Source organism: Borostomias antarcticus (genome assembly GCF_949987555.1).
Source record: "Borostomias antarcticus genome assembly, chromosome: 1".
Lineage (NCBI taxonomy): Eukaryota > Metazoa > Chordata > Actinopteri > Stomiiformes > Stomiidae > Borostomias > Borostomias antarcticus.
Genome location: NC_140234.1, coordinates 41,644,855 through 41,666,793, shown reverse-complemented (window position 1 = coordinate 41,666,793; position 21,939 = coordinate 41,644,855). Strand labels below are relative to the sequence as shown.

The following is a 21,939-nucleotide window of genomic DNA, read 5'->3' as shown; positions in this document are numbered from 1 at the left end:
AGGTTAAGACAGACATCTGGAGGGATTCTGGACCATTCCTCCAGGCAGATCCTTTCTAGATCTTTCATATTCTTGGGTTTGAGCTCATCAACCTCCTTCTTCAACTCAGCCCTCAGGTGTTCTATTGGACTGAGGTCTGGAGACTGAGATGACCACAGCAGAACATTGATTTTGTTGTCAGGGAACTATTTCTGTGTGGATCTTGAGGTATGCTTTGGGTCATTGTCTTGTTGGGAAGTTCACCTACGGTCAAGTCCCAGCCTTCTGGCAGAGGCAAACAGGTTGCCTGAATACTTGGTGGAATTCATTATGCCACCAATCTTAACCAGTGTCCCTGGACCTCTGGAATTAAAAACATCACTGACCCACCACCATATTTCACCGTGGGTATGAAGTGCTTCTCCTTGTATGCATCTCTGTTTCAACACCAAACATGCCGATGCTGTATCTGACCAAAACATTCAATTTAGCTCTCATCTGACCAGAGGACCTTCTTCCAGTCATAATTTAAATGATGTTGGGCAAACTGCAAGCACTTGCTTCTGTGTCTTGTGGTGAGAAAAGGCTTTCTTCTGGCATTCCTTCCAAAGAGCCTGTGGTTGTGGAGGTGGTGTCTGATGATGCCACCAATGCTGCAATTCTTTCACAGTGATTCTTGTGGATTTTTTTGCGTCTCTCACCATCCTCCTCAGTATCCTGGGGCAACATGCAGTTGTGCCCTCTACCCATGAGGTTTTCAACGGTTCCATATCTTTTGAATTTTTAAATAACTGCCCTGACAGTGCTCAGTGGTATATTCAATCGTTTGTGGATCTTTTTGTAGCCATGACCAGGTTTATGAAGGTCTACGACCATCTGTCTCTTTTGAACTGCCAGATTTTTTGTTTTCTTAATGGTGTTGGATGACAAAGGGATATTGCATGTGTGTTACCTCATTTTTATACCCTAGTGAAACAGTAAGTTATGTAATGGCTCAATATAGTTCCTTAAAGGATACAGTAAGTACACTGAATTTCATGTTTAGCCCTATTCCTGGCTTCCCTGGCATGTGTCTGACTAGTACAGGAAATGCATCCGAATCCGAATTTCGCAGAGGTTTACAGCGTGAAGGGATGGCTGTTGTATGTTTGATGAAATTAGTACTGTTTACAAGTTACTGTTGTTTCGAAATGCAGAGGCGAAAGGACCTATGGTGTTTACAGGACAACTTCAGAGCTTGGTAAGCATAAACCATGTAATTCCTGAACTTGAAATCCACGTATATCATACTTTTTAGAGTTTTTCGAGTGTGCCCATAGCTAGCAACGAGCCAGGGTCCGTGCGCCAACGTTATTGATACAGAACTCTGTACTGCACAAAACAGAAATATTTTAACCTGTACTAGTCAGATAAATGCCAGGGAAGCCATGAATATGGCTAAACATTAAATTCAGTGTCCTTATCCTTTAAGACTTAGATGAACTTGCATAATACTTGGTTTAATTTTGGTAGATGTTATTTCTAATAATCTTTAAGGGTGCTATTAATTGTGGAATCTTGATTTGGAGGAAATTGATTTTTAATTAAATCAGTAAATGGTTTTGGTTGGTTCCATTGGAACATTAATATAATACAGTACACATCACATGATGGCATTTGGAGTTTCTTTAGAATTATAATGTTTGTTTGTTTTTTCAAATATTGTTTGTGCATTGTGTGTGAGGGGTGCCAGTAATTTTGAATCCCACTGTAAGTGTCATGTGTAAAATGCCTGTACGAAATGTAAATATCTTATTTGGGTCATTTAAAAAAATAATTTGGTATACATGCCAACAATGCTAAAGACTATTTACAAATTTTGGTGAAATGTATTTATAGGTTCATATTCTGTACTTTTCAAGTGTTCATTTTGACAGAAAATTCTGATTTAGTTGTAGTCATAGTCTTTTGACTAAAATGCTATTTTAGTCATATTTTAGTCATCTGAATTGTTTTAGTTTTAGTCTACTGTAGCTCTAGTTGACTAAATAGTATTAAGATTTTAGTCGACTAAAGCTACAGGTGATTTATTAGACTAAAATTTAATGGGATTAGTTAAAGTGTAATGCATTATTTAACCATTTCTCTAGAATTCCCAAACTCATATATACTCCTGGAGGAATCATCTGACTGATGAACAAAGCTACTGCCTCACATGTCTGTGTGCTCACCTTGCTTGTGTTCTGAGTGTTTTCAGAGTGAGCCAAGCCTTTCATGTAAATCTCAGCATTCTGATTGGATCACTTCCCAAATTGTCCCTCCCTAACATTTTCATCTAGTTTTTATTTGTTGACAAAAATGTCAGTAGATTTAATCATAGTTTTTGTCATCATAAATTTGTTTTTATTTAGTTATCATCTTGTGACAATAACTAACTAAAAGTCATTGACGAATAATTTTCGTCAATGAAATTAACACTGCTTTTCATACCACATTGTGTCTATGTAAACTAATGAAACAGTGGTAGTGTATCTATCTCACTCTGGAGCACGCATAATCGTGACCTCTCACTTATACTTTCAACAGAACACCATAGTTTCAGTGGCGTTCTCTATGACAACAGTATTTCAAAGAGTAATTTCATTCGAACGTCTTTCTGAATCTCCTTGACTTGGAGAGACGGCTTGGGGCTTGGAATATGACCAGACAAAACAAGCCTCAAACAAAAAGTTGCTTCTCTCCCTCTGAAGACGCAGCTGTTGAAATAAGCAATGTACTGTACTCTAATTGATAAACACAGGCCTGGATTGAAGTGGAGTCGGGACAGTTATCCATCCTCTCTCAGTCTTAGTTATCCTAAGACAGGAATGTGGGACACACATTAGTTTAGAAGATGAATGGCTTATAAACCGAATGGAATGTAATAAAACATCTATTTTCTTCCTCATTTAACCTAAAATAAATGCAGTGACTGGAGAAGTCGTGTTCTTTTCTCTAAACAGCACACAGGAGTCAGGGGGGGACACCAGCCTGGTTGTAGAGGCTAATAGCCCGGGGGGAAGAAGCTGCCTCTGTGGTGTGCAGATGTGGTCCTGAGGGACTGCAGCCTCTTTCCTGATGGGAGCGGCACGAAGAGATTATGGCCGGGGTGGGAGGGGTTGTTTTCTCAACCGTAACATGACAGATGAGTCTGGAACATATTAGCGTGAGAAAATACAGTTTTATGAGATTTCATGGCATTTCAAAAACATAATCTTACTGAAATTAGAATGAAATAAATTCTGCTTAGAAAAAAAGACCTATTTGGCAGTAATCATGCAAAATATGTGACTGCATGTCCTTGTGCATAGTGAATACAGTATGAGACTTTCAATACAATCTTGAAAGAACAGAGTGAAAGGCGTAGGGTAACGGTACAGCATCTTGTGGAGCACCTTGAGGTTGTTTTGGGTCCCTCACTTCCTGTTTCTGATGCTGAGAGGGGCAGGGCAGCTGGGAGAATGGACATCCTGTGACCTCTGCTAGGGTCAAGGGCCAATACTAACTGGAGACTGATCATTTGGAGACAGTGACCTTTCTGGAGGTCATTCTGGGGTCAAACATATGGACTGTGTGGAGTGAAAGACCAAAAGAGGACACGGATGGTGTCATGAGAGGGTGGGAGAGGTTTGAGAACAGTGAATGTGACTGTCAGTCATGGACAGACAGCGCAGACCTGAGAGGCATCCCTTAACAACCTCCCACAAGACTACGTTCCTCTGCAGTCTCTCACGTCTCTCTGTGACTGACAGCAAGAAAACAGGTGAGCCTAAATGATGAAGGCTCTCGGATCTCACCTGATTCTCCTGCTACAGTAGGTACCAGTGCACCCTGCTCCCTGGCTGGCCCCACAGCGTGCTCAGAAGCTCACAGTCCTCCTCCTCTCCTCCTCTCTGCCCTGGACCATCCCCAGCTGGCTTGGCTTCACCTGCAGCTGCAGGACCCGACTCACCAGAGCAAGAGGTTATGCAGAGGCTGAGCAACCCTCATACAGTCTATAGTCTCAATCCTTATACAGTCTATAGCAGGGGTCTCAAACTCGCGGCCCGCGGGCCATTTGCGGCCCACCACACCACTCTATCCGGCCCGCGACATGGTGTCAGAAATATAATGTAATCCGGCCCGCAAAATAATTTATTGTAAACAGCGCCGGCAGCCAGGCCTACAATGCGAAATTCAAGTCGCTCAAACGTGGGGCGAAATTCTGTTACTGTGCGCAGCGCGCGAGGTGAATGCACAACATTATTAATTGTGCTGCCTCCGGATACCTAGGCTCACAGATAGTCATGGTCCACACTCAGCACAGTCACAACACTAGGGCGAGTGTGCGCTCCTGTAAGGTGCCACGAGTAAATAGTGTAGCTCGTGGTTCCTTTTTTTTATACAGGAACATTACTGTGGAACAGCCTTCCACTTAATATAAAACAGGCAGAAACTAGAAGGGCTTTTAGAGGACAGCTTAGAGCTTATCTCTGGACTAAAGTGACCAGATAAGAAAGCCTAAATTTAGCCTACTTTATCCTGTTTTATTCATAAATGATCTCAATCCATAATTGGGGGCCAAGCAGCGAAGCTGCGTAGGCCACCATTAAGTTTCTACCTTTTCTTATTATTCTTCTGCCATTGGAGTCTATGGCAGCCCATAGAAGCATATGGTAGAAAGTTATGAAAATTGGCACACTCATTCAGGACAGTCCCCTGAGTCTCCTCACCAAGACTCATGTCCACAGCTCGAACCCTCTAGCGCCACCAATGTGTCAAAGTTGGCAATGCTTTTATGCATGCAACTTTTGACCTGTAAGTCTGATTTAGAAAAACGAGGTACCTTTGGAATCCTTGGTTCAAGCCGAGTTGAACACACCTCATGACATCATTGTCCGCCATATTGGATTTCCCGCCAATTTGTACTTTGTGTAAAACACTTAAAATGTATCTCCTCCTAGGTTTTTTCACCAATCTGCACGAAACGCAGAATGCAAAATTTATAGACCGATGTCCACAAAAGTTGTACAGGGATTTTTGATTGTCCATTGCGTTTGCTCGTGACAGCCAGTCAAAATTGGCAGGAAAGCTGCAAAACAGGAACTGAGGTCATATCTCAGTAATGTTTTAATCCATCAAAACCACATTTGGCACACTCATCCGGGACACACCCATGACAGCTGTCACCAAGCCTCATGTTGACATCTCGTGCACTCTAGCGCCACCAGCGTGTCAAAGTTGGAGTTGTGTTTATGCCAGTAACTTTTGAACTGTATGTCCAATCTTCAAAATTATGGTAGCAATGGATTCCCTGGCTCATGCTGAGTTCAAAACACTCCATGGTTTCATTATTACTTCATTAGTTTGATTGCAGAATGCAAGGAACACTTTTGGTCTTCTGCACAATTTCACCGGTTTCAGAGTGCTGAAAGGCGCATTTTGGAAAAAGTCACACATTTTCTAAACTGCCATCCCTCTTCCAATTCTCACAGCTCATACACATATTACATATCAAAACGTCCACACGACTCTTGGGATTCATAAAATCAAAAAAGCTAAGCTCTCCGATGTATATTTTTCACTCTGTGACAGTTTGAACGACAACTCCCCCCCTCCATTGAAAACAATGGAGCCACGCTCTAGAAAATGACAGAATCAGTGTCGATTTTTCTAATTCGTCACCTCTCCTACATTTCTGAAGACCGAATGACATATTATACATGGAAATGTTCGCATGATTGTCTGGATTCTAAAGAAGTAAATAGTTGAGCTATGCTATGTATACTTTTCGCCATGTGCCAATTTAAACGACGACACCCCCCCCCCCTCACTCAACCGAGAGGAAGCAACCCTACCAGCTGACATTAATTAAGTGCTCAGGACTCACTCTACCAAGAGGAAGCAAAAGCTGACATTATCCACTCGAATCTGCAAATCGCTTTTGCAAGATCTGGCACAGCCGGTAGTGTGTCAGTCTTGCAAGCAGCGAGTTCAGGGTTCGATTCCCGTTCATCCAAAAGGCATTATTGTAATTATGCTGCCGTGGAGTCAATGGCAGACAACAGAATAGTTGAACGTGTTGTCTTTGATGCGCTGGTGACGCGTCCTGCTTGGCCCCCACATTGCTGCTTGCAGCTATATTTTTGTTTTGTTTTTGTTTGGGGGGTTAATAAATGTTTTGTGTTATTGTTGTCTTGTATGTAAATATCAAAGGACCATGTTGGAAATAAGTGTTTACACTTTTACATGTCATCCCTTGGATTACTGTTTTTACTCAATCCATAAATAAACTCCATCAATCAATCATGGATGTGGTTAACACGTACTAGGACTCTGACTAGGGTAATGGCATACACTGATGGAGATGACATTAGACAGAGTGCAGGACAGGACAGGACAGTGCAAAGACAGGGCAGTGCAAATACAAAATACAATATATGTATAAAAAAAGCACAAATGCAAAATACACAATACATACAGAATGGGGTGTGATGAGTGTGTACAGTGATGTAGGCCTATGTGCGATGTTTTATTTTTACAATGTGTATTTGTGATATGTAGGACAATCAGCGGTCGTGTGCAAGTGGTGCATATAGAGTCAACGGTGGGGGGGGGGTACGTACATGCGCAGACAGGAGAGACAGGTGACAGGCGCACTAACAACCCTGTTCCTCCTCTGATCAAACCAAGCCGAAGGGCGGGGCCCGTGGCTCCGCTCCCAGGGAAGCAGGGCCCGGCGCTGGATGACGAGCTCCAGGAAGCCTGGCGCCGGACTGGAGACCTGCATGGCTGTGATCCAAGACGCTGGAGACCTGTTTGACCTAGTCCCGCACGCAGCTGTCTAGGGGAGGGTCCAGCAGACAGGTGCGCTGACAGGCGCACACACACACACACATGCGCGCGCACACAACTATAGATATATCATTTAATAGCAGTTGTTTTGGTTAAGAGATATTTTTTGGTTGTTTTTGTTGCGAGTGTAATACTGCTGGCAATTATCTCTGTCTGATTTCGATTGATGTAGTTATGTTTATAAAGCTGTTTTGGTAGAGACTCCACCCAACAACTCCATCTGAGAAAACCATTATGACACAGTTTGAGAAATTAGGCTGTACCTGCCATATTGTGTTGTTATGCACTAGTGCAACTAAATTTGGCAAATTATTGTGTCTGACAATTTTATTTTCAGTGTTTATGGTTGTATCTTATGTTTTGCAAAAACATGCTAAGCACTGTGAACTGTTTTCCCTTTGTAGAAAGAATCAGAGAGAATCATGGTGGATATTTACTCTGGGTGCCACTATGAAGCCTGGATTAAATGAGGAATTGGATCTGGCACCTTATCTGTAATCTCAGTAGCCAACCCCCCCGGAGATCTTCAGTCCAGCAGGCTAGGCTATGACGTCCGGGGGTGTTCAAATGTGTGTTCTGAACTAGGCTACCATGTATTTTTAATGTCTTGTACATAATTGTCATGTTATTTGTTTGCTTGTGTGTTCTATTTTCAATTGTTTGATATTTTTGCACCATGATCTGTCATGCAGAGGGATTAATTGATTGATTGCCATGAACAGTGTGCTTTGTGTTTGGCATGTGCCAAGTTAATTGAAGCCACACCCCAGAATGTTGAAAACCTCCTGAATGCTCACTTTGTATTGAACCCCTGAAGAAGACTGTGAAGCTGATACACATTGGGTTTAAGACATGCACCAATAAAGGCTTTTTAATCTTGAGAGTGTGCCTTGGAATTTCTTTCTTCATGCTCTGTTTTCCATTTGTATTTAAAGTGTTTTTCATTTTAATTATGTTCATACATACATTAGTTTTGCAAAAATTCCCACACAGGTGGTGAAGTAAGCAGCAGGTTTATGAGCAGTTCTGAAGATACATCTGATACACCTGAACACATCATCAGTGATGGAACCTGGGGTCATCAGGTGTTTCGGGTCTCTCAACATCAGACCCCCTCGCCCAGGCGACCCGGCCATGGGTGATCAGACCGCGGCTTGTGTTCAGGGCCCGGTTGTTCAAAAGTCATCTGATCGGATTTCGGCTATTGGATTGGATCCAGGGGCGGAGCTACAGTAATGGTTCATTGCAGAGGGGGCGGGGACCTCATAGTGGGCCCCTATAGGTTGTATGGAGATGCAAGATAGATCCAAGGTGAAAGTTACGTAGACGGAATGGAAAGAAATGCAGATTACAATTAGGTGTTGTAATTCAGCACCATGGACAGTGCCGTGGATTTATCAATAAATGGTGGCCTGCTAATATTTAAGCAACACAACTGCTGATAGGCTTTTTCAGCACCATGGTCAGCAACATGGATTTTACACATAATTTGCTCGAACCTGTCAGATAACAGATGAAAAATACAGCAGACTAAACTAGCAGGCAACCAAGGATAGCAGGCAAATACACAGTTTAATATCCAATGATGTTGTTGGGTGTCCAGCCATACAGCTGTATAGCCTACACAACCAAGCCACACCTACACAACAAACTACTAAGTGTTCAAGCAATGTGTCACAATAATAACAATAATCAAGAAGACAGCATGCAACGCACGCAGCAACATTTTGGAAAAATGTAGCCAGATAGCCAGCATCTATAACAAGATTCAGGGGAGTAATTGTAGGAGAGGGGGGAGGGGGCTGGTTCCCTCACCCTAGCCACTGGAGTTTCCATACCATCATCTTGAACGTCACCATCATCATCCTCATCACCACCACTAACATTTTCCCTTGCTTGGCTAATACTAGCAGCTGTATCATTATCATCATGATCATCACAACATTTTCATCATCTGTGTCTTCTTAATTTATCTCATCCAAATCTGCATTGTTTTCCATAGCTACCTGTACGTTGCTAGCTGCCGCGTTCTCCTCGTCCTCGCTAACATCCCTTGCTTCGGATGCTAATTTGTCAGGGGAAAACGAGGCCACCAGATTTTTCCTCTGCCTTTCCTTTTTACGCTTCAGTGCGCCTGACTTGTATTTTTTTTTTTTACAATTTTCAACATTTTATTCACAGAATAGGGCTACTACTAACGCTACTACAGCAAAAGCTCAAGTCTAACCGAAAGTCGCAGCACTGCACTTCAAACGGTCAATGCTCACGCGCGTCTCTGATCTACTGGACTCCTATTAAGGGGGTATGCTACTAGGGGGTGTCAACGACAAAACTTTTTTTTTGCCACAATCAAGATACACTAAACACACTTTATTAAAAATGTTCAACTACACAACAAAAATGCATGTTCAGTCTTGAGCCAGGGGTGGTCCCTCAGGACTGTGGGCCCAGGCAGGCGCCCCTTTGGCCCCCCACTCCATCCACTGATTGAATCAAATCTTGAAAATGGGTTGTTCAAAAGAAAAAAGGGATTCTGAAAGGAGCCTGATGAGTGTTAAGAGAAATGTGCTGTAACATCTACTCATCTATGTTGCCTTGTACTAGAGACTCTGTGAGCTAGAGAGATGAGATGCCCGTGTGTGTGAGTTGCAGAGGCCTGGTGTGGAAGGGTCAGTGAGGGTCACTCTTGGGTGCCACAGCAGGAAAGGTACTTCTCTTTTACTTAGCTTAGCCCTAGCCCTGGGCCCTACCCCTACATTTTGGTGTTCACGCGTAGGGTAGTGTGTCCCATTCCTTTTAGGGCTAGGGGGCATATCGAGGGCTAGTGGACGTTCAAACAGCCCTCCAAAATGAGGGTTTTCAGACGCTGACTTGAAAACGAGGGGTAGAACTCACACAGCTACAGACATCCTACGGTGTAAATATCTAAGCATCCAACGGCTGCAACCCTTAAAAATGTTGTTTTGTTGTTTTGATTCTCTAAGTTATTGAGTCGGCTGCGTGAACCCTGGTTTCATATAAATGTTTTAAGCAATTGAGAAAATTTGTAATAAAGGTAAGACTGTACATTCATTCACACCAAAAGTGAAAGCACTGGCAACATGTTTATTGTATATTATTTCAAATAAACAAATAAAAAAACTGAAAATTTTGACATTTAAAAACATTTAAATAACAGGTGCAGATAAACTAAATATATGTTCTCCAGTCCTGTTAGAGATACAAGTATGTAATCATACATTTATCAGTTGATGAACTAGTATGGTCAAAACTGATGCCCTTTTGCAACCACTGACTTAAAGTCCACTGCCACGGTATCCACACCTACAAAGATACACACATAGATGATACTTTCAGTCTGGGAATGTTGTGGATGATTGATACCTGTGGTGGGATCAAGGTTCCATGACCTCACCACAGGTATTCCAATCGAAAATGTCACCAGTATCTATGGTGATTATGCCATCACAATGCTGCTGTGACAGTCAGAACTTACTCTGGTGATGAAATGGAATGTGTATTTATTTATTTTTAATAAACAAAAACATGTCAACTGTCATTTAAATGGAAAATGCATGTTTAGCCCTGTTTTAAGGTTACTTATGATCATATACAATGGTTCAGATCAAAACATTGACAAAACTAACACTTTTGAGAAAGTCTGGTAATTGCTCTACCACCGTTTTGGTCATACAATGGATGTGGGTGGGCACCTTGAAAAATCTTTCAAAAGCATGTTAAACTCTCGATTTCAAAGACAAGAAGCTCACCGAGGGGGTAATTGGTGTCCGTTGGTGTTCTGACATCAAATTCGCCGCAAAGTATGAATCTACAGGGTTTTCTTGATCATTTTAGGAAATCAATTGATTTGTATTGAAGCGACCGTTGTAGATGTGTAGATCAATCCGCAAAGGGGATACAGGAAGCGGAACTACTTACAGTAGCTATTGTTATTGTTTATGTTGCTAGGCTACCTAGTTTGCGGAAGTTTACACACGTATGTGCTGCAACTAAATAGTTTTATGCTAAATATTTAAAAAAGCCTTTGCAGATTAACTAGAATCTTACTTTATGGCGAATTATATGTCAGAACGCCAACTAACACCTCGGTGAGCTTCTTGTCTTTGAAATTGAGTGTTTAACATGTTTTTTTTAATGTTTTTGTATGACCAAAACGGTGGTAGAGCAATTATCAGACTTTCTCAAAAGTGCTAGTTTTGTCAACGTTTTGATCTGAACCATTGTATATGATCATAAGTAACCTTAAAACAGGGCTAAACATGCATTTTCCCTTTAATGAAAACTCTTGAAAATGTGATTATGATGTCACTAGCGCCATTAGGGGTTTGTTTTACTGTAAAGTTACTCTGAGCGTGTCAGTGGACCTCAAACATTAGAACCTGTTGATGTGATTATAATTGTCATATTGCTAACCAAACAGATGTCCTTCACAAGAGGCCCATACAAGGGCCCATATGGACATTCAATTATAGCAACTTCTATTCAAACATATTTTGATCCATATTGATGAAATTCCATCTTGTGTACGTACACCCTGATTATATGGTGTTATACTTGGCCTCTTGTCTAACAGTGACAGGCCAGTCCCTAGTAGCCAGTACCTTGAATATACCTTCCTGATGGCCAAGCCAAGCTGGAGGAGTAAGTGCTTTGTGAGATGACTACTCCTTGGGGAGGGTTACTGAAAGGCCTCTGCATGTCTGGAGCCATGCGTCCACAGAAGGCTCTGACAATGTGTCCACGATGCCCACCCACCTGTGAAAGGTCCAGTATGGTGTGGTCAGGAGATGAAAAGGTGAAAATATCCTCTTGTCTGGATCAAGGATATATGATCAATAAAAGCAACAACAAAAGCAAAGATAATGGTAATCTTTAACTTCACACACTAACATATCAGATCACAAGGCAACGGAGGACCATGAGGCAGCCAGCCTTCAGCTCAGCCCTGACGCAGAGCACTCTGGGGCCTTCCAGACCGGCCCAGCTCAGCAAAACTACTGAACCAATGGACCCTGCATCTCTACCGTACGTTTGAGACGACTATCCAGTTTCCTAGTACCACTGAACAACAAGAACAAGGGCCATTAAATAAACACAGTTAAGCAAATCATCAGATCAGTGTTAAAAAAAGTACACACAAGACATTTTCTAAAAAAATATACTGTTAAATATACAAGACATGGATGTTAGAAATATATGAAAGACAAAAGATAAAACTTATTCTGACATTTCCACAAGCAAAAGAAAAAAAATATGTGACTGTTCTTATGGCATCAAATGTTCCATCTTCTCTGTTGCCAATCCAAGTTCAAGTTTCTTGGTATGTTTTTTTCACACATTGCCATTCAAAAAGGCAGACCGAGACAAAGTGACTGAGGACAATAAATATACAGAAAGGGTTAAAGGAGTCTCTGATTGTGGATTCTTCCAATCACAAACGATCTGACTCCTAGGTTTGATTGTGGATTTGTCCAATCACAAACGATCTGAATCCTAGGTCTGATTGTGGATTCGTCCAATCACAAACAATCTGACTCCTAGGTTTGATTGTGGATTTGTCCAATCACAAACGATCTGACTCCAAAATCTAGGTTTGGGGGTTGGTGGTAAATATCGGAGGTATTTAATCTTGTTCTATATTGGGGCTGTGATTGTCTTCCCTAGACGGTCAGTGAGACAAGCAGATGTTGATATGTGGTCAGTGTGACAACACTGATCTGATGGGTGCCATGACAGTATCATCAACCAGGCACAGGCAGACGGGCGAACTGATACCATGGTACCATACACTACAGACGGGTGAGCTGATACCATGGTACCATACACTACAGCGCTACCAGTACTCCACTAATGTGGCCATAACATCCTATCCAACTATGGCACAGTCCTCTACTTTTCCAGAAAATATTAGAGGTTACTCAATCAAATTGTCATAAAAAAAGCGAAAATATAGGTTACCAAAATGTACACATGAATGAAATATATATTTCTTTCCATTTTAAAACATCTGTATTCAAAATACATTAATACCCTTTTTCAAATGAACCCTAAGAAACGGTCTTTGGTGTAAGAAAAATATCTATTAGAAAGGTTATCACACAGGAATGAGTCAACATACACAAGATCATTTAACTGATCCATATAGGGTATTCAGATACCACGTATCTAAATGATTACATCTGGAATGTTCCAAATATTTAAAGTGCTTTAGCATCGTTCCCTTACCCAAGGACGTAAAAGAGATTGATATTTACTCACAAAATAAGGCAGTCTGGTTTTCATTCACTTGACTGTACTCTCAAAATATTGTTCAAAGCACAAAAGAACAAAATAGGAGGGAGGGATTGGTGGAGACTGAGGAGAGACAGAAAGAGAGGGGGGCGGGGTTCCCTTATATGATAAGCTCTACCTTTGGTTGGCCCCTAAACACCCTGGCGATGGCCAGACAGCCAACGGGAGACCCTGGCAATGGCCAGACAGCCGATGGGAGACCCTGGCGATGGCCAGACAGCAAATGGGAGACAAACATGAAACGGCCGAGGCCAGAGAGATTGTGAGGGCGTCATCATGCTTGCTAGCAACAGAAAACTTCCAGGGAAAAAAGGGGATTTTAGCAGCCTATTCACACAGACCAAATAATGAAGATGTCTAATTTTCACACAACTGTAGGGAATAGAGAAGGAACAGAGACAGGAACTTGAGCACATTCTGTTCCGGCTGAGCCAATGGGAGACCCTGGCGATGGCCAGACAGCCAATGGGAGACCCTGGCGATGATCAGACAGCCAATGGGAGACCCTGGCGATGGCCAGACAGCCAATGGGAGACCCTGGCGATGGTCAGACTGAGCCAATGGGAGACCCTGGCGATGGTCAGACTGAGCCAATGGGAGACCCTGGCGATGGTCAGACTGAGCCAATGGGAGACCCTGGCGATGGTCAGACTGAGCCAATGGGAGACCCTGGCGATGGTCAGACAGCCAATGGGAGACCCTGGCGATGGTCAGACTGAGCCAATGGGAGACCCTGGCTATGGTCAGACCGCCAATGGGAGACCCTGGCGATGGTCAGACAGCCAATGGGAGACCCTGGCGATGGTCAGACAGCCAATGGGAGACCCTGGCGATGGCCAGACAGCCAATGGGAGACCCTGGTGATGGTCAGGCGTCTTCTGAAGCTTCCGTTCCCCCCTCGGCACCACCTCAGGGCTGTGTTCTCTAGTCCTGGTAGAGGCAGCGTTCTCAGGGCTGTGTTCTCTAGTCCTGGTAGAGGCAGCGTTCTCAGGGCTGTGTTCTCTAGTCCTGGTAGAGGCAGCGTTCTCAGTGCTGTGTTCTCTAGTCCTGGGAGAAGCAGGCAGCGTTCTCAGTGCGGTTCTCCAGGCCAGAGGAGGCTCCAGCCCGGGACTGTGGCAGGTGACGGGGAGTCTTCAGCGGGCGCGGCGGTCTCAGGCCGGACCCTCCCTGTGCGCTGGTTACGACGTCTTCCCCACTATCGGGTTATCCCTGAAGAACAACAACCAAGAGACATAAGGTCAAATCTGTCCCTGAAGAACAACAACCAAGAGACATGAGGTCAAATATGTCCCTGAAGAACAACAACCTGTGTGTGTTTCACAAGGTTCATATAATTTATGTTGAATTTATCTATTCCAGACACTGAAAGTCAGGGTAGTCCATAATTTTTTGGGCCAAGTCATGGAATATCAGGGGATTTTGTTTGTAGCATGGTTTAGCACCCATCTATCCCCTTCCCACTCGTCAACAGATTACCCGTTCATTACAGGTCATGGGAATTCAGCTTTTTACTCACTGTAAGTCAGGGAAAAGTCTGTCAACTTGATAATTGACTTAAAGTGCAGACTTAGACTGCAGACGTACTGGCAGCCATACAGACAGGGTGGTGAGGCTGCTCCTGGTGTCATGCTCCCTCTCTCCTCTCTCTCCACCTCCCTCTCTCCTCCCTCTCTCCTCCCTCTCCACCTCCCTTTCTCCTCCTTCTCCACCTCCCTATCTCCTCTCTCTACACCTCCCTCTCTCCTCCCTCTCCACCTCCCTTTCTCCTCCTTCTCCACCTCCCTCTCTCCTCCCTTTCCACCTCCCTTTCTCCTCCCACTCTCCCTCCTCCCCCACCACCTCACTCCCTCCTCCCTCTCCCCCCCTCTCCCCCTCCCTCCTACAGACTTACTGGCTGCCGTACTGTGCAGCGAGGCTGCTGCGGGTGTCGTGCTCTCTCTGCAGCTCCTCCAGGACCTGCCGGATCTGCTTCAGCGTGTGGAACGTCTCCCGGGAGTCCTGGATGGTAAACAGGGAGTAGTCCTCCTGCTCCCTCTGGGGGCCCTGGTACACCGCTATACTGGCACAGGCATCTGGGCGCACACGCACGCACACACACACACATACATACACACACACACACACACACACACACACACACACACACACACGATTATCACACAAGCTGTCACACTGACAGTAACAGTCAGGCACCAGTGATGGTCCATCAGACTTTTATGCGAGAGCACAGCAACGTAAGCACACAGACACACAAACAAACAAACAATCTGCTATCTGCTATCCCGACAGGCGTCCCCCACCTTCCATGTTCTGGAGCTTGGAGTAGTTGGCAGAGAAGATGGAGAAGATCCTCTCCGTCTCGCGGTCACAGTCGATGTCCAGCTGCAGGTTGGCCAGCATCGGTCTGGGACGCACACGGTACAGAGGGTTAGGCCGAGTGTGTCCCAGCAACAAGCTGGATTTTAGAGCTGGCGCTGTTTTCTTGTTGTTTACAAGGGGTAATGAGCTCTAGGGCGCTGTGGGGACAAGAGATGTGTTCCCATATAGCACCATGAGTACTAGGCTGTTTTTGCAGTTGAAAAAAGTTGAACTTTTTGAACTAGAGCACAGGCTGTAAATGGCTATAAAAGGCTGTTCTGACGACGATGACGGTTGTTTTTTGGCAAGACTTCAGAGACAGCGAACGATTGCTCTAGCTAACATTATCTAGCTATCTTGACTTAAAGGAGTAGTAAAGGGAAAATCATGTTTAGCCCCGTTTTAATGTTACTTATGATCATATACAATGGTTCAGATCAAAAAGATGAATATAAGAAAGTAACATGCACGCCTGTTTGGTTGTGGTGCTGGGATCCAAAGTCCCTCGTAGGCAAACTTTAGGAAATCAAAAAAGAATCCTCCACACACATCTCACCCTTTTGCTGTGGATTTATTGAAAAGGCTGACGTTTCGGTCACGTGCCTTGAGAAACTTTCTCATATTCCTTGAGAAACTTTCTCATATGAGAGTTGGAGTCTCAAAAACACAACACTTGTTGCTAACGTGAGCCGTCGGTAGCCTAGCTGGTCAGCTAGCTTTCCCAGTGCGCTCCAAGCGGCCGTGAGCAGCTCTGAGCCCGGCGCTGTTCAGCTACACACGGCCCAGCAAGCCCACACACCCTTCTGCCAGCCGGTCCATAAGAAGCTTGTCACATCTGTGCTGCTTAGTTGAGAAAACGCAATGGAACATTTGGAGCAGCGGGGGTGTAGTGTTGTTCAGATGTGGTTGTGTTGAGGTTGTGTGTTGGTTATGACGGTAGTGTGGTTCAGATGCGGTTGTGTTGAGGTTAGGGTTAGCGGGGGTGTAGTGTGGTTCAGATTTGGTTGTGTTGAGGTTAGGGTTAGCGGGGGTGTAATGTGGTTCAGGTGCAGTTGTGTTGAGGTTAGGGTTAGCGGGGGTGTAGTGTGGTTCAGATGTGGTTGTGATGAGGTTAGGGTTAGCGGGGGTGTGGTGTGGTTCAGATGTGGTTGTGTTGAGGTTAGGGTTAGCGGGGGTGTAATGTGGTTCAGATGCGGTTGTGTTGAGGTTAGGGTTAGCAGGGGTGTAGTGTGGTTCAGATGCGGTTGTGTTGAGGTTAGGGTTAGTGTGGTTCAGATGTGGTTGTGTTGAGGTTGTGTGTTGGTTATGAGGACGGGACTCTTACGTTGTGCAGGGCTTGCAGCCGGGCTGGTGGTCTCTCTGGTGGCAGCAGAGCCAGCCCCCCCCAGCGCAGGCTGACGGGTGGTAGGAGGACAGCCGGGCCGGGTTACAGCGGCTCACCTGGCTCAGCACCTCCATCCACTCACTGGCCTCCACACAGTTACCAGCCTGGACATACAGGGGCCGCTCGCCATGGAGCACCTGGAACATCTGAGCACACAGGAGGAGGAGAGGGGAGGGAGGGGGAGACGGGGGGAGAGGAGAGGAGGAAGAGAGGAGGAGGGGGGAGGGAGAGGAGAAGGGGGGAGGGAGAGGAAGGGAGAAGGGGAGCGGAGAGGGGAGAGAGGGGAGAGAGGAGAGGAGAAGGGGGGAGGGAGAGGGGGAGGTGGAGAGGGGAGGAGAAGGGGAGGTGGAGAGGGGTGGGAGGGGAGAGGAAGGACTTATCATTACCAGTGCAACACATTAAAGGAGTAGTTTGGAATTGAGCATTATAAGCCCTGTTATAAGGTTACTGTATTTACTGTCATATACAATGGTCCATATAAACATTTTGACAGACTCTGCACTCTTATTAGTGCACATTGCTCAGGAGTCATGTCACAGCACATAGTGGATCTCTATATCAGCAAACTATAAAATTGATCTATTTTATGAAGAAACACATAATGCACATCTTTACCATTGGGTGTGTCTGGATAAGCATTCCAAAGACAGTGTCTCTAATACAAAAAACAGCTTTTAAAACATAAAATCGGCACCAAGTTTGCATTTGTAGCTCATCTGGTTAAACACCTTTTTGAGATGGCGGCCATATTGGATTTGGCTCGGATCTAGGTCTACAAATTTGGTTGCTTTTACACAATCTCCCCATGTCCCTCGACTAAGAAAGAAGTAACTAATGAAACTCTGCATGCTACAGTATGTGGGTTGTGCTTGGGTTGGGCTGATACCAAACGCACAAGGAAGAGCAGCCCAGCGCTCATAAACGTATCACAACACAGAGTTATTCTCCATTTTCAAAGACACAGTTCAGCCTCAGAGCTTTGCTGTGTGTGTGGCCAGGGAGGAAGAGGTGCCCAGATGTGACCCTTGAACTGTCCATGGACAAATACAATACAATATCAAAAAGAGGTACATATATAACAAATATAAATAATTGGATAAGCATTCAAACATACGCAATATCAAATACATAATTATCAAAATATAATAATAAAAAAAGCACTAAAATAGCTCCAACAATAATTCTTAATGTAAACCCTTAGGACATTCTGTTTGAAGGGTGTGTATCCAAAGAGCTTCTCTCTGCTGGAGCGTTCTATCTGACAACCTCACTTCAAAGGCTGCACTGTTTCAATAGCCTGAAACCTCAGGGAACATCACAGCCTCACATCACCGCCTGCAGCAATAACATGTCTCTCTACAGGGGAACATCACCGCCTGCATCAATAACATGTCTCTCTACAGGGGAACATCACAGCCTGCATCAATAACATGTCTCTCTACAGGGGAACATCACCGTCTGCATCAATAACATGTCTCTCTACAGGGGGAATACGGACTACAGGTTAAGAAAGGACTCTTTAATGTGTGATTGCTATTTTAGTCCTATTTTTTGTTACTGCATTTGATATTGCGTATGTTTGAATGCTTATCCAATTGTTTCTATTTGTTATATATGTAAATAGAGATTTGAGGAGTATGTTTACATTTTTGCGGTTGAAGGCGCTCTCGTCTAGTTTCTCCACAGCCTGGATGTTCTTCACAGGGATGATGCACAGAGCCTCTTTCCCTGGAAAGAAGAAAACATTTATTTTCACAACTGCACATTCACCAACAAAACAAGTACACAGTAAGCATGTTCTCCCCCGCCCGATGACGTATCACTCCTTAGCGTCAACGAAGCAGTGGAAGCCAGGAAGGTCCTGCAGCTCTGAACTCTGGATCTGGGAAGAAGGGCCCCTGAGGAGAACGGACCCTACAGTAGATCGTTTCATTATTGTTGTAAATGTTAGGATTCTGTTAGGTTAGTGTAGAGGTTAGGTGCATTGTGGGTCCTTACGTATATTTCGCAGAAGAGATTAGTTGGGTCTAGTTTTGCTATTTTTAAAATAATATTGGATACATTACAGTAGAAGAGCGATCGTTTTTGGCTAGGTCATATTTTGTCCAACTGTCAACAGTTTACAGTTAGCATTTCATTGTTCCCATACCCTGTAAGTAAGTAAATTATTTTTATTTGTATAGCACTTCTCACAGAGAGGACTCAAAATGCTTCATACAGGTTAACATGCATACAAAGAATCAATAAAATCTAAACATGAAACAGGACAGTAGTCATAAACATAGTCAAATTAATTGGACAAACGCCTGTCTTTAGCTGCTTCTTAAAAATGTGCACAGAGGCCGCAGCTCTCAAGTCCTGAGGAAGAGCATTCCACAGTCTGGGTGCCACAGACTCAAAGGCTCTGTCACCTTTGGTCTTGAGCATGGTGAGAGGGACAACCAGCAGAGCCTGGTCAGCAGACCTCAGTGACCTGCTGGGAGCATGTGCATGGAGCAGGTCAGACAGATATACAGGTGCCTGACCATGCAGGGCTCTATACGTAATTACAAGAACCTTGAACTGGATCCTAAAATTAACTGGCAGCCAGTGCAAGGCGGCCAGGACAGGAGTAATATGAGAAGTTCATTAGGATGATATGGGCAGCGCACCACCAAAGGGAAAAGAGGGAGGGTTTTTTCTATCCCATTCTACCGATGTTACGCTAGTAGCTTCTAGTTCTATTTCGTGGAGCTCCGCCCCACAGGGCTAGCTCCTCTTGGTTAGCGAAACCCAGCTAGCTACATTGACTGAAGAAAAAAACATACACGCACCTGTGTCCAACCAGGTCCGGTGCACCACTGTATAAGCGGGCTACGCCCGCACATCTGCTCCTTCGAAATTTTCAGCTCGCATTGCTACTGAAAGAAGATAAGAATGTCTACTCAGCGGACCCAAGCGGAACTGGCGGCGTCCCTAGATGACCCCCTGCCGGTGCCGATTGATCCGCCGGATCATTTCTGTGTCTGCGGCTCCCGCTACAGCGACGTGGGACACCACCTCTGCTTCCGCTGTCTGGGGCCGCAGCACGCCAGAGCGGGTCTGGCTCCGTCCCCCGCCTGCGAGATCTGCGCCCTCCTGGACCCCATGGAGAGGATGCTCCGGGCGCATTTCTTCGCTCCGCCGCCGCTGGAGACTGAAGGTCTGGTCCAGCTGGTCGGCGAGGACATCGGCGCGCCCCCGCAACAACCGGCGGCCCCGATTACCTCCCTCGCGCCTACGGATGATGAGGAAGAGCTCTCCGAGGCAGACGAGGGTCTCTCTGCGTCGGAAGCCACTACGGCTAGTGGCGCCTCCTTCCCGGGGCGGGGTTCATTCGATCGCGACCTGCCCCGGCTGCTGGAGAGAGCCGCGCATCACCTCGGTATCTCCGTCCCAGAGGTTGCTGCGACTACGGGGCTCCCACTGTGGAGCTCCGTCTGCTACGGGCGTCCCTCTCAGCCTACTCCTCGTCTCCTGCCGGCTATGCCTGACCTGGAGGCGTTCGTCGAGGCTGAATGGGAGCGGCCGTTGGCCATCAGAGGTCCGCTTCGCCAGTTCAGCAGAGCTACGAGGGTAACCGGCTGGACTGACGTAGCTATCGGCTCTCCTCCTCTGGAACCCGACATTGCAGCGGTCCTGGTGCCTGGTTCCTCCGCCTGGGGCTCGGCCAGGAAGCCTCTCATGCCGGACGTCAAGGACAAGACAACCCTGTACTTGGCCGACAAAGGTTTTTCTCTGGCCGCGCAGGCCGTGGCTGCCTCCTCCTCCATTGCTATGCTGGCCATTTACATCGGCCAGCTAGCTACGGAGCAAACCCCCCCCTCTATGGATGAAGACAGGAGAGCGGAGATGGCCGAAGCCGCCGCTCAGCTTGTGAGAATCTCCGCCTCCTGTCTGGGTGGAGTGATGGCCACGTCGGTGGTGCAGCAGCGCCACCTATGGCTCTCCCTGACTCGTCTGCGTGAGGAAAACAAGGGTGTCCTCCTCAACTCACCGGTCAGTAGGGAGGGGTTGTTTGGGGCGGCTGTGTCTAACATCCTGGAGCAGTGTCGCAGCCAGGAGCAGGACCGGCTCCTCCTCGCTCGCCACCTCGCTGCTCCGGGGGAGCGCAGTGTGCCGGCACGTCCGCGTGCTCCGGCTGATGCTGCCGCGACTGGGAGCAAGCGCCGGCGAACACACAAGGCTAAACAACCTGCCACGGGGTCCCGCCCCGCTACGGCCCATGGACCGGCTCGCCCGGGCTCCTGGACTGCGCACGCGGCTCCTCCCCCTGCCAACCCCGCCCAGGGTGCCGGGACCGGTCCGGCGTCTTCAAGCGCGCCCACCGCTCCGCCTCCGGCTTGGGGTAGGAAGAGGCGCACCTATTGACGGTGCGTGGAGATGCGTGACCGTGTTGTGCCCACACCACGCTCTGTTAAGAGCGGCGGTGAGCAAGTTTCCCTGTTCAATAAAGCAAACACGATGCAACGTTATCAAGCTGGTTGTAATGTGCAGTCCGCATCTCCTCCCTTTTCAACTACTGTAATGTTCTCGGCTAGAGCCGCTGGGTCTTCTGTGAAAGAGTCAGAATTGACCACGGCAGGTCTCGCCGCAGCTGGAAGACCGGCTCGAGCCGCGGAGTCTTTTCCTGCTAAAGCAGACGTGACTCACGCGGGGCTCGCCGGCTCAGCTGATGTGATGTATTCGGCTAGAGCCACCGGGTCTTCCGTGAAAAAGTCGGAATTGACCATGGCAGGTCTCGCCGCAGCTGGAAAACCGACTCGAGCCGCGGAGTTTTTTCCTGCAAAGAGAGCAGACGTGACGCGCGCAGCTCTCGCCGGTTCAGCGAATGTAATATATTCGGCTAGAGCCGCCGGGTCCTCTGTGAGATTTCAGATCAAGTCAGATTTGACCACGGCAGGTCTCGCCGCCCCTGTTCTAAACAGACCGTTTGGGTTTTTAACAGAGGGGATGTGTGCGCCCAGGCCAAGTGCTATGGCTGTACTGCCCTGTTCGGAGTTTTCTCGGGACCGACCGCTGGCGGGGTTTAGCGG

The 21,939-nt window shown here is 46.1% G+C and overlaps 1 protein-coding gene across 1 annotated transcript in view; it reads right to left on the bottom strand.

Annotated features, from left to right (window-relative positions):
• Positions 1–11,149: 11,149 nt before the first annotated feature.
• The window catches only part of rasa2 (RAS p21 protein activator 2), a 75,128-nt gene continuing 64,338 nt past the window's right edge, over positions 11,150–21,939 (bottom strand). The window contains exons 20-24 of the mRNA XM_084449156.1: positions 18,531–18,613; positions 16,826–17,031; positions 15,444–15,547; positions 15,035–15,215; positions 11,150–14,352 (exon numbers count right to left, since the gene is read on the bottom strand). Coding sequence (XP_084305282.1) covers positions 14,322–14,352; positions 15,035–15,215; positions 15,444–15,547; positions 16,826–17,031; positions 18,531–18,613 — 605 coding nt within the window. The 3' untranslated portion in view covers positions 11,150–14,321. The remainder of the gene's footprint in view (positions 14,353–15,034; positions 15,216–15,443; positions 15,548–16,825; positions 17,032–18,530; positions 18,614–21,939) is intronic.